The sequence below is a fragment of the Notamacropus eugenii genome, chromosome 2, assembly GCF_028372415.1.
Source record: "Notamacropus eugenii isolate mMacEug1 chromosome 2, mMacEug1.pri_v2, whole genome shotgun sequence".
NCBI classification, from domain to species: domain Eukaryota; kingdom Metazoa; phylum Chordata; class Mammalia; order Diprotodontia; family Macropodidae; genus Notamacropus; species Notamacropus eugenii.
This window is the reverse complement of record NC_092873.1, coordinates 354,738,210-354,753,237: the sequence shown is the minus strand read 5'-3', so window position 1 is coordinate 354,753,237 and position 15,028 is coordinate 354,738,210. Positions and strand designations below refer to the sequence as shown.

The window sequence follows — 15,028 nt, the reverse complement described above, 5'->3', positions numbered from 1 at the left end:
TCTTTGTAGAAGAATGCATTGTATTAGATGACCTCTAAGGTCATCTTCCTAGTTCTAAATCCTAGGAATTCCAGTGACAGTAGGGTTGGTAAAGAACAAAAAATAGAGGGGCAGCTAGGTGGCACCATAGTGCACAGAACACTGGTACTAGAGAAAGGAAAACCTGAATTCAAATCTGCCCTCAGACACTTATTAGCTGTGTGACCCTGGGCAAGTCACTTAACCCCATTGCCTCAAAAAAAAAAAAAGAAAAGAAAAGAAAAAAAAGAACAGAAAGTAGAACAGAAGTGGAGGGGCCTGGAATTAGATTAGGGCAGCTAGGTGATATACTGAATAGAGTCCTAGACTTAAGAATCAGGAAAACCTCAATTGGAATCCTGCCTCAGACCCTTACTAGCTGTGTGACCCTGCACAAGACACAACCACTCCCAGTCTCAGTTTCCTCATCTGTAAAAGAGCTCACAGACCTGTTTTGAGAACAGGATGAGAAAACATTCTTGAGTATTTTGTAAATCATATACTCCTACATAAAAGTGAGCTAGATATTAGGAGGAAGAGAAGGGTAGAAGCGGTCACTAGCACGTGCCAGTGAGGGAGCACTGCCATCTCCTGGCACCAGTGGGAACCCCATTTCGGCACCTCCTTCCCCAGCATGAGAGGAAGGGAAATGGAGACAGTGAGCCCTGGTTTCCTTTGTGCATATGGTGGTGGTGGGTGTTTCTATAGATTTTCTTTGCATCTCTTCTCCCTCCCTGACATGTTTCTAGAACCTGATTACCATTTGGCCTGAGCTACCACACAGCTCACTCCTTGCTTCCCTCAGACACCTGCCCTATCACCAGCTCAGGAAATTACTTCACTTTTCTAGAGGCTCACTCCATAGCTTATGGGAAGAGAAGGGAGAAAATCATCATTTAGTGAGCACCTACCAGGTGAATACACTGAGTATATGCCAGATCCTGTGCTAAGTGCTTTTTTTGTTGTTAATTTTTAAAAAATTAATTTGTTTTCAGTTTTCAACAGTCACTTCCATAAGTCTTAAAGGTTTTCCCCCCCCTCCCCTCTCTGTCCCCAAGATGGCGTGCAATCTTATATGGGTTCTACACATACATTCTTATTAACCATTTCACATTATTCTTGTTGCATAGAAGCGTTAAAATGAATGGGAGAAATCATGAAGAAAACCAAACATAACACAAGACAAAATAGTCTGCTTTGTTCTGCGTTCCAATTCCAGTTCCATAGTTCCATGTGGATGGCATTTTGCCTCAAAAGTCCTTTAGGAATGTTTTAAGTCCTTGCATTACTGTGAAGGGCTAAGTCTATCAGAAACAGTCCTTGCAGGCTGTGGCTGTTACTATGTACGATGTTCTCCTGGTTCATATAAGTCCTTCCAGGCCTCTCTGAAGTCCTCCTGTTCATCATTGCTTATATGTGCTAAGTGCTTTTTACAAATATTGATCCTCACAACAACCTTTTGTAGTAGATACTATTATTATCTTCATTTTTATAGATGAGGAAACTGAGGCGGACAGAGATTAAGTGACTTGCCCAAGGTCACACAACTAGTGAATGTCTGAGGCCATATTTGAACTTAGACTCCTGGCCCACTGTCTTACCAGTTGCCTCTAAGGGAAAAGGGTATGAGGGGGAGAGAGGTCTAGTGGTGAGAGAAAAGAAAGAAATGAATATAAGGAGTTAATACAAAAGACAGAAAAAGACATTTCACTTATGGAATACGAGTGAGCTTTGCTATCACAATACAGATGTTTTTATTTTATTTTTTAGAAGTGGGAGAAAGGGAAGGAATTGGCGAGTTGATGATGTCACTAAACCTCAACAAGCCAACCATTCCTCTGCAAAGACAGAGACCCCAAATATGGCAGAGACCAATCTGCTTCTATCCCCAGCCCCCGCTTCCCACTTCTTCTTTTTTTTAATGAGAAGGTGAAGAAATTGATGTAAGTAAAGAAGGAAAATGCCAAAGTGAAACTCCTGTTCAGTCCAGTGCCTAAGGATTGGCCCACTCAGTCCTGGGAGCTCAGACCATACCCCTGTATGCTTGTTGCAAAGATTTCCCTGTCTGTCCAGAAAGAGGAGAGAGTTAGACATCCAGGCTGAAAGTGTGGGTATCCTGGGGCAGGGAAGAGAGAGTCAAAAGGAACACTTAGAGATGTTTATGTGCCAGCCCTACACATTACCAGGATTATGTCTTTTTTGAAGTACTCTTTGATTGGCATTGGTGGCAAAGATCAGGGAACAGCCCGGCACTGGAGGCATCAGGAAATGTCAAGACAACAAAGAGGAGAGATAAAAGGTTAAACCTCTCCCAGGCTGAGTAATGGAGATAAGAGTTTCTCTCTCTCTCTCACACACACACACACACACACACACACCACACACGTTAGCCAGGGAGGGGAGTAGGGAGATCATGAGTAGACAGTACACTTACACTCCAAACCCAGTGCTCTCCCCTATGCCTCCTTTAAGCACTCAGAATGGGCCAAGTGCCAGGACTGTGCTGAATCCAATGTATTCAGACTTCTCTTCTTTACACTGATCTGTTCACAGCCTGGTTACTCACACTGGGGTGGGGAAAAGATGTTAGAATTCTTTTCATATTCTGACCCTTCCCAACCTCTGCACCCCTAGTCATAGCTGTAGGGAGAGGCAAGAAAACACTATGTTTATCCTCTCCCAAGGAAGGGGAATGGACAGTATGTTATTTTTATCCTTTCCTCTAATCCTTTCCCATTCACTGCTCTGCTGGGCTATGGAAATGTAGTGTAATGGGGTCAAACTCAAACAGAAATATACATAAGAACCCTGCAGGCATTTATAGTCTTAGAAAACCACATATTAACATTATCTATGTTTTACTATATTTTTCTTTATTTTGTTAAGTATTTCCTGATTGTATTTTAATCCAGGTCAGGCTACACTCTCAAGTGGTGGCAGTCTCATGAGCATGTCTGATAACTCTGTAGTGGATAATTAAGAGTAAGCAGGGTGAGCTTAAATCTTCCCTCAGACAATTACTAACTTTATGATCCTGAGCAAGATGATCAATGTCCCATAGCTTCATTGGTAAAATGGGGATAATAATACCTACTATATAGGGTTGTGAGGATCAAATGAGATAATACATGTACATAAAAGATAGCTGTTGTTACTATGAGGTTCTGAGAGCCTTTTCCAATAGAATCTGGAGGGACTGAGCTCCTCAGAGTAGGGAGAATGAGAAGGTAGTTCGAGGATATCTTGGGGAAAGGAATGGGATAGGTACATACTGTCTATTCAAGGCTCAAAGGTTTTTTTAACCATTTCCAAAGAGTTGGGGTTTTCTTCTGCCACATCTCTTGACTCTAAACGTTGAGATATAGGCTTCTTTCTTCCATCCTTTTTGTTACAATGCTCTTCTACAACTCCATTTTGCCCATGTTGTAGATAACACATTTCTTCCCCCTGATTCCCTTGGCATGTGACAACCTCTTTAGAGTGGGATGGGGGAAAGTACAGGGAAGAATAAATTGGCCGAATATGTCACTCTCTAAAGGGGGAAGGTACCACCAATGATTGCCTTTATTCGAACCAAGGGCTCCAGATCCTCCAGGAAAGCTAGTGGAGACCCAGGCTGGGGGGAAGCAGTGTGACAAGGCCCTGATTGACCACTGGCCTCCATGACTACATCATCCTTCTCAAAGCTGCTGTAAACCCATTACTTTTAAGATCCTGATTACCACTCTGCCCAGCAAACCAATCTTCCTCCTTCTCTTACTTCCTTCCCCCTCCCTTAATAAAAGTGGCAGGGGATGTCTAGCTTGGGAAATGTTTCACTAGTTAACCCAAGGATATAGAACACCAATTCCCATAAGAAGGGATTGGAAATAGAAGGGAATATGAAGGATGGCCACTGAGGCTCTGTCACTATGTGATCTGGCTTCCTCAAGATGTGGGTCTATTTCCTCAAAGGATCACAGATTTAAAGCTAGAAGGGGCCTTAGAGGTTAAGTCTAACCCCCTCATTTTATAGATGAGGAAATTTTTTTTATAGATGAGGAAATTCAAACTCAGGCCTTCCTAACAATACTCTACCACTGCCCTGAGCTACTTTCCAAAAATGAACTTCATTCTATCTGGTCTCTGATTAAGACAGAGATATGGGTGGGAGCTGAGAGATGCAGTGTACATAGATATCATAGCAGGAAGAGATCTGAAAAGTTACCTCGACTGATGGCCTCATTTTCTAGATGAAATTATAAGGTAGTAAGCAATTCACCTGTCATTCATTCAAATTTTTCACCCAATCTAAATCATGGTAGTTATTAAGTACATTGATCCCCTCTACCCCGTTCCTCTTGGGTCATCCTCCTTCCTTTCTCAAGGATTGCCCCTCCACCCCCAATCTCCTGCCCTGATACTAGGGATTGTATCAGTGATATACTCTCAACCCCACTGACCTCCAGATTCCTCAGCGTTCTTAAAAAATCCATGACTTAAGTCCTTCACTCCACCTCAGTCACACATTATGTCATCATTATAAAAGTTCTATTTCCCCAATTAGAAATTCTTGACATTCCACTATCTGACCATAACCTCCTAGCATTCCACTTCTCCCTGTTGTTTGTTGTGTCCTGACTCTTCCTGAGCCCATATGGGATTTTCTTGGCAAAGATACCGGAGTGGTCATTTCCTTCTCCAGCTCATTATATAGATGAGGAAACTGAGACAAACAGGGTTAAGTGACTTGCTCAGGGTCACACAGCTAGTAAGTGTCTGAAGTTGGATTTGAACTTGAGAGTATCTCTTCCTGATTCCAAGCCCACTACTCTGTGCACTGCCTACACCTCACCCCTACTAAACCTCTCCTTTTGCTTTCAAGTCCTCCATTCATTCCACCCCACTCTGTTCTTTCTCAACCCTTAACTTCATTTTTCCTTCCTCTCCAATCTCAACCCAACAGTTGACCATTTCAAATCTGCCCCATCCTCTGCTCTGAGATGCCTTGCCAAACCTTAGCCCTGGATTACTCCCACCCTCTACCCCTCTGCTCATACTTTTGAGCAGAGCTGGAGGAAGCTTTTTAATTGTGATGACTTGAAACATTAAATTCATGTTATACAGTCTGAAATGGGCCCTCAACGCAGCAAGGCAGTCCTTTCATCCCACACACCGCAGAAGCTATTCCAACCCTCCTTTCCTCAAGCCTCTCAGAAACTTCCCCATCTCCCTTCTTGCGGTTTGGGACCTTAACTTTGCTGAAAAAATTGAGGCTTTCTTCTGTGTGTGTTTGTCCTTCGTTGCCGAAGAAGACCATGCCATCAGAGAAATGATGACATGACTTGTACTTGACTTTGTTTTGAGTGAGGGAGGGATGTGCAGGTCACCAGCCTCACTTCTCCTCCAGAGGCATCTGAATCCAGTGAACAGATATTCATCAGGATGACTGGAGATGACCCAGGATGAGGCAGTTGGGGTTAAGTGACTTGCCCAAGGTCACACACTAGTGAGTGTCAAGTGTCTGAGGTGAGATTTGAATTCAGGTCCTCCTGACTCTTACACTGGTGCTCTATCCACTGCACCACCTAGCTGCCCCAGGCTTTCTTCTATTCTCATCTCAAAACCTTTGTAATCTCTCTCTCCTCCTTTACCTCAATCTTTGACAACCATTTTCCTTGTGCACTTAATTGCATTCCTTTCCATATCTCCACAAATTTGCATCCTCAGGCATTCTTATCTTCAAGCTCTATTGGTTCCTTCCCTGCTGTCTTCAACAGGCCCATTTTCCTAATCCTTAAAAACCTTTATTAGACCCTGTTCCTTTAAGCTACCATCCTAAATCTCCCTTTCTGAGTCCAACTCCTTGAAAAAACTCTCTACATGCTGCTGCCTCCTCTTTCTCTGTCATCTGACTTTATCACTCAACTTAAAATCTCTCTCCAGTTACCTCTTAATTGCCAAATCTGATTGACTTTTCTGTCATTACCCTTCTTGCCTTTTCTGCTACATTTGACACTTGACCCTGAAGATTTCTCTTGGACACCCTCTGGGTTTTCATGACTTAAGTATTTTTGGTTCTTTTTTTCTTACCTGTCCTCTCTTTGTCTCCTTTACTGGTTCACCAACCCTATCATTTCCTCAATTGTGGGTGTTTCCCAAATTTTTGTCCCAGGCCTGCTTTTCTCCTCCCACTAACCACATTTCTCATTGCTTTAACTATCATCTCCATGAAGATAACTCATAGTTCTATACATCTAAGCGCCAGTTGACTCCTTTAGTCCTACATCAATGACCTACTGGGACATCTCAAATTCATCATGTCCAAAACCAAACTCATTTCCTTCTCCCCAAAACTCTTCCCTGTTGTTAAAGATATCACAATTCCAGTCACCCCTGATTTGAAGCCTTGGTGTCACCTTAAGACTCCTCACCATATATATCTAGTCAGTTGCCAAGTCTTGGGAATTTTAAACCTATGTAACATCTCAAGTCCAACTCTTTCCACTCAAAATGCCATAATTCAAGCCCTTATCACCCCTTACCTAGGTTGTAAGTTTTCTAAATTGTCTTCCCTTCCACTACTTCTCCATCTTGAACATTGCTACCAAAACCATTTCCTTTTAGTGCAGAACTGGAGGGAGAAATGATACCTCTTCTCAATCAACTCCAGTGGATTGCCTCTAGGTTAAAACATAAATTCCTCTTAAACTTTTAAAGCCCCTCATGTTGGCCCCCCCAATTCTCTCCAGCCTCCTTGAACATTACTTATTTAGCATTCTTTAATCAAGTCAAATTGGCCCTCACAAAATACACTGCACTGGCCATCCCACGTGTCTGATAAGCACTCCAGTCTCTTTCCTTAAAATGTAAGGCCACAAACCATCTTCCACCTTAAGTTTTTTCTGACCTCCCACAGTTGTTCTCATTCCCAAGCTACTTTGTATACCTCATGCTCATTCACTTTTACCTTAGTGTTGCCTCCATTACCATGCAAGTTCTCCGTAAAAAAACTTGATTTTTTTGTACTTTTAGCCCCCAGCACTTAGCAAACAAGATTTTAAGGAATACTTGACTTGAGGTCTAAGGCCCTTTCTAAGGTTCTATGTCCTGTAAGAGAAATGCAAAGGAATTCACTTAGTCAAATATGTAGTTGGGACACTTTTCCTGTGGTGTTCTCATTAAGAGACCTTAGCTAGATTCCATTAAGAGACCAGTGTTATACAGCCTGGTTATCTGTCTTTGGGAATAAAATCTGCATTAACTTAATCTTTCCTTTGCCCTATCATTCTATCTGCATTATCTTAGTGTGTGTATTGTGTATCATGTATATAGTGTGTATAGACTGCTTAGATTATAAAGCCCACTAAAACAGAGATCCATTTCTTGTCTTGAAAGCCCACACTGTACCTCACACATAGCAAATGTTTAATGAATGGAAAAATATTAAGTACTTACTATATGTCAAGCAGTGTGTTTATAGAATGTTGAGTTGAATCCCAAAAGACCTCTCCTTCAGAACTAAAGTCACAGAGCTGTAAAAAACTGGCCTTTCTGTTTCCATACCTAAAGTGGGATTGGTCCTTCAACTCAGAATAGACTGCTGTGACAGGGTGTCACAGAGGCAAATGCGAAAACATCCTGAAATAAAACCCAAACTGTATGGTTGTGCCCAATGCAAAGCCAAGCCAAAAGTCTTGGGCAAGACTAAGACACGGGACCATCCACAGCTGACAGTCTGTCAAGTTTTATTATGTATGCCAAATAAAAGGGTACTATGTACAGAGGAGATAGGGGAGGATCATTTCTTAGTCTCCTCCTCCTTGGACAAAGTCTTGATGATCTCCTCTTTCTTAGCCTGTAGACGCTCTTCCCGACGCTTTCGTGCTTCCTTAGTCTTGGACCGACGAGCTTCAGCCTGGTCACTGAAGGGGTAGGACAAGAAAAGACGAGGTCAATTTGAGATGGGGTGTGCGTGTGTGCGTGCGTGCGTGCGTGCGTGTGTGTGTGTGTGTGTGTGTGTGTGTGTGTGTAAGGAACGCCCACTGACAACCATATCTTCCCTTTTCTGCAAATTCAGGGTGGCACTGCTAGGGCCATGAGGGCTCCAAGCCACAGGCTCCACTTAGGCCAAAATACACAAAGAGCTCCCTCCCTACAAGCTCTACTTTGATTCTGACAGTACTAATCCTACCTTAGAGTAGGGTATCATTAGGCCTATTTTAAATGTCCTACGGGAATTCATTAAGGAACCCTGCAGTGCTTTTTTTTTTTTTTTAAGATCCAAGGCTCATTTCCTATGTTAACTGCTTAGATTTTGATATAGATTTATAATCCAACTTATTTAAGTATTTAAAAAAACTCAAGAACCTGTAGTGTTAGACACAAGTGACCTTCAGCCTTCACAAAGTCTGTTCCAAGGGATAACTGAGCAGGGCTCAGGAAGCCAAAACTGGAAGAAACTTACGCCAAGAGCTTCTTCCGGGCCTTGTCTGCCTTCAGTTTATGAATGTGCTCCATGAGGATCCGCTTGTTTTTGAACACATTTCCCTTCACCTTCAAGTACAGGCTGTGGTACCTAAAAAGTAAAAGGAGGCAGGGAGATTCAGCAAGGTTATCTGCCTATTTATTGCCCTTCATTTCCATGAACATTTATGAAGAAAGCTGCTACCCTGTGCCAGGCACTGTGTGCAAAGACAAAAATGAAATTAGTCCTGGCTTAATTTGCCAGGATGAGGGCTTGGCTTTCCTCCTTTCCCTCCATGGTCATCCTGTGATAGATAACAAACAACACAGCTTGTCCAAACAAGGGCTTTGCACTATATCTAACTGCAACAGGTGTTGAGTCTTAATCCAAGACAAACTGGATACAGACCTGGTTTTACCTACTTAGAACAAAAGTGGGATCAGCTGCTAAGGGGTGGGCGTGCTTACATGTGGCGGTCAATCTTTTTGGATTCACGGTATCTTCGGAGCAGACGGCGCAGAATCCTCATTCGCCTCATCCAGGTCACCTTCTCAGGCATACGAGCATTGGCAGTACCCTTTCTCTTACCTGGGAGAAAATTTAGAGTGTCAGTCTGATGTTTGGAAGGGACAATTTTTTCTTGGATCCAGGATCTTCTCCCAACCCAAGGTAAAAAGTGACTCAAGACACAATCAAGACCAGCTATTATAAAAGTCAAAATAGTGCATAAGTGTCCAGAGTGAGCAGAATGCTTCTGTTCAATCACCCTCAATCTCCCAAGAAAAGAGAATTCCTGGGATTTATAATCCTGAATAAATAAATAAATCCTGGGATAACAAGATAATTTCCTTGTTCAGCAGATAGTATGGTGTCATGGACAGGGAGCCAGGATGATCTAGGTCCAAATCCTGCTCCTGATATTAATTAGCAATGTGATCATGGACAAGTCACACAACTGTGCCTCAATTTCCTCATGTCACAAAATAAAGATCAGGCTCAATATCCTCTAAGTCTTCCAGTTACAAATTTATGACCCCATGGGTGAGGATGACCTGGGTTCAAAATCCACCTTTGACACATCCTACCACTTACCAATACCCATGTGCCTGCCCTTCCGTCGAGCCAGAGTGTTTTTCCGGCATCTGGCACGAGAGTGCACAGTAACAGGCTTCCGGATGATAAGCCCATCTTTAATCAGCTTCCTGATCTGCTGACCTAAGGATAAAATTAGTAGAATTAGAAAGGATGGAGATGTGGGATATAGAGAACATTTTAACAAATCCACTCCTCAAATATATACACATAGACTCCAGCTAGGTAATCACTGGGACTACCATAATTGAGGGGTTTTTGGAGCATACTGACATCAGTTTCAATTAGAAAAAAGTTCTCAGTGAAATAGCAAGCAGGTTCAAGGAAGACTGTATGTGCATCAATTTTATATTGAAGCATTACTTTCCAATCTGTATTATTCTTACTCTACCTGCCTTTCTGATTATCTTGACCCAAAGAATTTGTGTAAAAGCATCTTATTGCATCATTAGACCAGTTTCTAGAGTAGGAATCTACTCGTAACTTTATCTTCCCTAGCCTTAGGTATTCTGCACAATTTAAATCAATTATACCATCTTCCTGATACAGCACTATATTCCAATAAGAACATAATGAAAGCCCAAATTGTCCTAACTCTTCCCTAAGGTTGGTACTTTTAATTACTGTCATTACATACTATCCTTTGACTTTTCAATCTACCTCAATACCACACCAAAGTACAGGTCTTTTCCATTATCCAGCTTATTGAATCAACAAGAATTTATTAAACACTTGCTATGTGTCAAGTACTAAAGATATAAAGGGAAAAAAATCCCTGCCCTCAAAGCTCTTAGCTTCTCTAGAAGAGATGTACACACAGTAAATAAATATAAGTTAGTTTGGTGGAGGGGGAGGAAGAGAAATCAGTAAAAGGTGCTGAATAAATGAAGGTGAAAAAAATAGTCTACATAGGTTGAAACCAGGTTATAAAACGCTTTAAATGTCAGAGACATTTGTATTTGATTCAAGGGAATATGGAGCCAACGAAATGTATTGCATGCCCATGCTTTAGAAATATCACTGTGGCCGCTGTATGAAGAATGGATTAGATAAGAACAATGAGGTAAGAATGTCAATTAAAAGATTATTTTGATAGGTGATAAAGTCAATGCCTTAAATTTAACTTTTCAACATTAACTATAAAACTCAGATTCCTGTCTTAACAAAGATTATCAAGATACTGGATACGAGGCACCTCCATTTCACACACATATAACAGAGTGACAGGGGAGAGAGAGCTCCAAAGGATTTTCAAGTTTTTTTGTTCAATCCTTCCCCAATCCCAAATTAAAATGAGCAACTCTAAGATAACCCTGAGTCCTAAAGATGCCCAAGATTGAAGATACTTAAAGACAATGTGGAACTCACTTAACCACCCAGAAAAAAAATAAAACATCAAGGCCCACAGATCCCAAGGTTACTTACGGGAATTGGCGTTGGCTATTTCATTGGTCTCATTGGGGTCAAGCCATACTTTCTTCTTTCCACATCTAAGGACGCTAGAGGCAAGCCTCTTCTGAAGCCTGAGCATACTGAAAATTGGGGCGTGGGAGAGATCATTAAAAAAGTCATAAAGAGACAGATAATTCTATTTTTCACACTAAATCCTCTTCTCACAAAGGCAAACCCAACACTTAGCAGTCTTTACCTAGCAAGTTTACCATTTAAACCACACTGCAGACCCACACATAAAGTACTACCTAGAAAAAAGAGATCATGTTACAGAAGTGAGCAAGGTGCTTCGTCCCCTTTTCCTTTTGTCTTAACAAGACCAGGTAATCTCAGTTACCGGCTTATTACCTTCCTTTATTCTAGGGATGCCCAGCCTGGTCAGAGGGTTTGGGGGCGGGCTGACAGGCTCTTCAGGATAATTCAGGGGCCAAAAGGAAACAATGTGCGGGCTATTTTTTCAGAAAACCTAATATGCTGCTTTGCCAAGCTATCATCTTGAGTTCTTCAGACACCCCCCCCCCCCATGTGGTGGTTTAATAAATAGTATGAGTACCGGTGTCCCCATTTTAGAAAAAGAAACAGATCTACACTGAACCAACTTGCTCGTGGTCGCAGAGCCCAGAACTGAAGACTTCAGAATCCAAAAATACCACGGTAAAAAGTTAACATTGGGTTCAGAGTCAAAGGATCCGAGTTTGAATCCTAGCTTGCCATGGGCAGCAAAATGACTTAAAGGTGGACTTCAGTTTCCAAATGCGTTATAACGAGGTAAGTAACTTAGATAGGCCTGAGAGCTATCTCATGGAGCAGAAAATCAGCTACTGGATTCCCCATATTAGAGATAGAACCCGAGGCTGAGAGAGAAAGAAGAAAGGCTGGTCCAGGTCGGCCGGCACTACGCAGCCATTCCCAGGCCCGGGTTCACCCTGTTTTTCCCTCTGGGGCTTCCCTTTTCCCCTTCAAGCGTGGCCGAGGCCTAGTCTGAGGCCTAGAACGAGGCCTGCTGTATCTCCGCTAATGGCGCCGCCCGACCCTGGTCCCGCACACCCAGCGTCTCCTCCCGCGGCCACCCCCTCTCGATGCAGAGCCCCACGCCGATGCCTCGAGTCCGGTTAGGATGGGCCAAGTAGGTAAATGTGGTCCAAAACCAGGAAAGGAGCCGACAGTAAAGCTCACCTCATGGCTGCAGCCGCAGCGCGGAAAAGGAAAGGAGAGAGAACGGCGCAGGCCTGGCCCCTCCCATTATCAGCGTAGGGGAGAGCCCATTCGATGCCCCTCCCAGCCTGCCAGCCCCGCCCCTCCCTTGCCGACCCCCCAACCTAAATCCCAAGTTCCTCTCGTATCCAGGCGGAGACTGGTGCCAAGCTAGAAGCAGAGTCCCGTTTGATCCAAGAACAACACAAAAATTACCCCTCCCCGCTTAGGAAAGTGGTACGGTCCGAAGGTGGTGCGTAGTGCGCTTGCCCAGAAAGAGGACTAGACCTCTGGGCGTTGCGTTGGTGGCTAGCACCGGAAGTGGCGTAAAGTCGATGTCGGCGGAAATGAGATCCGGTGAACTGCGCAGGCGTGGAAGGGGTGGGGTGAGGGGGGGAGTGAGACTTGGAAGGGGGAAGCGTGAGTTGCTTTTACAAGTCTGGAGTTTTGTTACATTCGGTGGAGGGAAATAAAGGCGAAGGGCGTCTCAGATTAAAACCGCACTGAGATTTTTGGGACATCCTGGATGACGTCTGAAGCCTTTCCCAGCGCTGAGGCTGAGATTCGTTAACGAGATCCGTATCTTATCCAGCATTCACTCTACCCACGCCTCCCCCCAGCCCCCAGGATTTGAGAACAGAAAGAGGAGAAAACAAGCATTTATGAAGCACCTACCCTGTGTCAGAAACCCTGCTAGGCTCTTGAAATGGAAAAAACAAAATAAAATAGACCTTGCCCTCAGGCTGTCCACATTCCACGGAACAAAGTATATACCATGAAAGTAAACTCAAAATTAATTTCTGGGAAGAGGGTACAGTCGTAGGAAGGAAGTTTTGGGTTCCAGAGGGCTAACAGAGAAGTAGGAGGGAGCTGGAGCCTAGCCCAGCCACAGCTAGAAGCAGACGTATTGAGGAGAACCGTAGGGTAGCATTTCACAGCAGGGGGGATGGGGATTTTTCAGTCAATGAGTCTACCCTTTGTAGAGTGGGGGAGCAGAGGTGGGCAGTCCCTGGTTCTACCTCAAAGTCAAGGCAAATGAATGGCTGATAAGAGTTCTGGGGATATAGAGGGAGATGAGACAGGTTTGAGGATTAGATGAGGTGCTTGCAAATCGATGAGCACAGTTCTAACACCGGGTGGGTGCTTGATAGATGCTCCTGCCCTACTTCCCCTCAGGCAGATGGGTTGTTTTGAATGGATTCTCTTCGAAAGGAGAGAGGTGGTACAAGAAAAGTGCCAGTTCCTTGACTGATGGTCAGTATGGAATGAGCGAGCGGCCAGTGATCCATGTCTGTCAAAGGAATGTCACACCAACAAAGTTACAGATCTTTGAAATGTCCCCCTAATAGTTTCCATGTTCAGCAGAGGTAGGGAGACAATGTAGTTTAGTGGATGCAGTTGACAGGTTCTGCCACCTAGGAAGGTGCAAGTGCTCTAAGGCTATAAACTGAAGAAAAGTTGATAATCTACATTAACAGAGGGAGGTTACATACTGGGAATTCTTCCATGTTGGTCAAATGACAGTTCCAGTCTACATCCCACCTTAAGAGCAGGGATTTTATTGGGGTTTTTTAATTGTTGTGTCCTCAGAGTGTAACAGTGGATCCAGAAGAAAGAAACATTTAAGAGATTTCATTCAACAACATTTATTATGTGGAAGACACCTTTGGAAAGCTAAGGATATGAAAATGAAAAGTGATTCCATCAACTTGGGGTAATTTCTGGTTATGGAACCTCTCTCCATTGATATAGATTGGCAGCTCATCTATAAATAGTCCCAGAGAATTACCTCAACACTCAGAAGTTGAGTGCCTAGCCCAGAGGTGGGGAACCTACAGCCTCGAGGCCACATGTGGTCCTTGGGTTCAGCTTTTTGACTGAGTCCAAGTTTTACAGAACAAATCTCCTTAATAAAAGGATATGTTCTGTGAAATTTGGATTCAAAGGACTGTACCTGAGAACCTATAGGGCCACAAGTGGCTCTGAGACCACCTCTGACCTAGCCCAAGGTTGATACAAGGGATGCAGACCTTGTCTCTCATTAGACTCCAAGGCACACTCTCTCTGCTTACTATTCCCTACAGTTCTCTCTATGAATTACATGCTGCTTTAAATTAGGTAAAATGATATATAACTTTAATGACCTTTTTCTTCCAACCTCATATGTTTTGTATCTCTCTGATGCACTTATTATTGTATATGAAGGTTTTTGTATTTATATCTTGTCCTCCTAGCAGATATAGACTACTTGCTCCTTGAGGGATGAGACTCGGTGTTTTATCCAAACTGTCCAAACTTTGTATCTTCCCTATGTCCTCTACACAGTAAATATTTGATAAATGTTTGCTAACAAAGATAGCCTTTACCACGAAAGAACAACAGATCACTGATTCTTGAAGTATGGAAGTTAAATGAGCAGAAATAATCCCTGTCTGACCTCACTCAGGGGCTAGGATTTCAGAGAATCATTGTTAAAAACCTTTGAGATGCAAGAGGGCTAAAAATAAGCAAAAAATCAGCAATATAGTAATGCAGTAGAAAACCCAGCAGGGCCAGAGTCTGAAAACTTGGGTTCCAATCCCAGATCTTCTCTATAAAACCTAGGGTAAGATGCTTTCTTTCTCAATCAGCTTCCTCACATGTAATATTATTTTTAACATCCCTCTCAGCTCTAAATTGTTGATCATATGGTTTCTCACTAAGAATCCAAAGCCTCTATTTTTTATATTAAATTTTATTTTCAGATCCATATTCTCTTCCCCCTACCCAGCTTCTCCACCAATCAAGAAAACGAAAAAAGCAAAATCCTTGTCACAAACAAGATAG

At 43.0% G+C, this 15,028-nt stretch overlaps 1 protein-coding gene across 4 annotated transcripts; it reads right to left on the bottom strand.

Annotated features, from left to right (window-relative positions):
- Positions 1-7,728: 7,728 nt before the first annotated feature.
- On the bottom strand, positions 7,729-12,542 carry RPL19 (ribosomal protein L19). Of its 4 annotated transcripts, none has more exons than XM_072646278.1 (6): positions 12,328-12,542; positions 10,982-11,088; positions 9,557-9,679; positions 8,932-9,052; positions 8,465-8,575; positions 7,729-7,922 (listed from the first exon to the last, which is right to left on the bottom strand). In XM_072646278.1, exons 2-6 carry the CDS (start codon positions 11,085-11,087, stop codon positions 7,799-7,801), a joined length of 585 nt encoding a protein of 194 aa, XP_072502379.1. In that variant the 5' UTR covers position 11,088; positions 12,328-12,542; the 3' UTR covers positions 7,729-7,798. The 4 variants fall into 4 exon arrangements, with proteins under 4 accessions (XP_072502379.1, XP_072502376.1, XP_072502377.1 ...); XM_072646275.1 differs by having other exon boundaries at positions 12,185-12,536; XM_072646276.1 differs by having other exon boundaries at positions 12,419-12,533.
- Positions 12,543-15,028: the final 2,486 nt, after the last annotated feature.

Excerpts from the sequence above, each read along its gene's own strand:
- RPL19 (XM_072646275.1), bottom strand. Across the intron at positions 8,576-8,931 it reads AAAAAGATTGACCGCCACAT|GTACCACAGCCTGTACTTGA; the intron begins GTAAGCACGCCC and ends TTTACTTTTTAG. Across the intron at positions 7,923-8,464 it reads GCCCGGAAGAAGCTCTTGGC|TGACCAGGCTGAAGCTCGTC; the intron begins GTAAGTTTCTTC and ends CTACCCCTTCAG.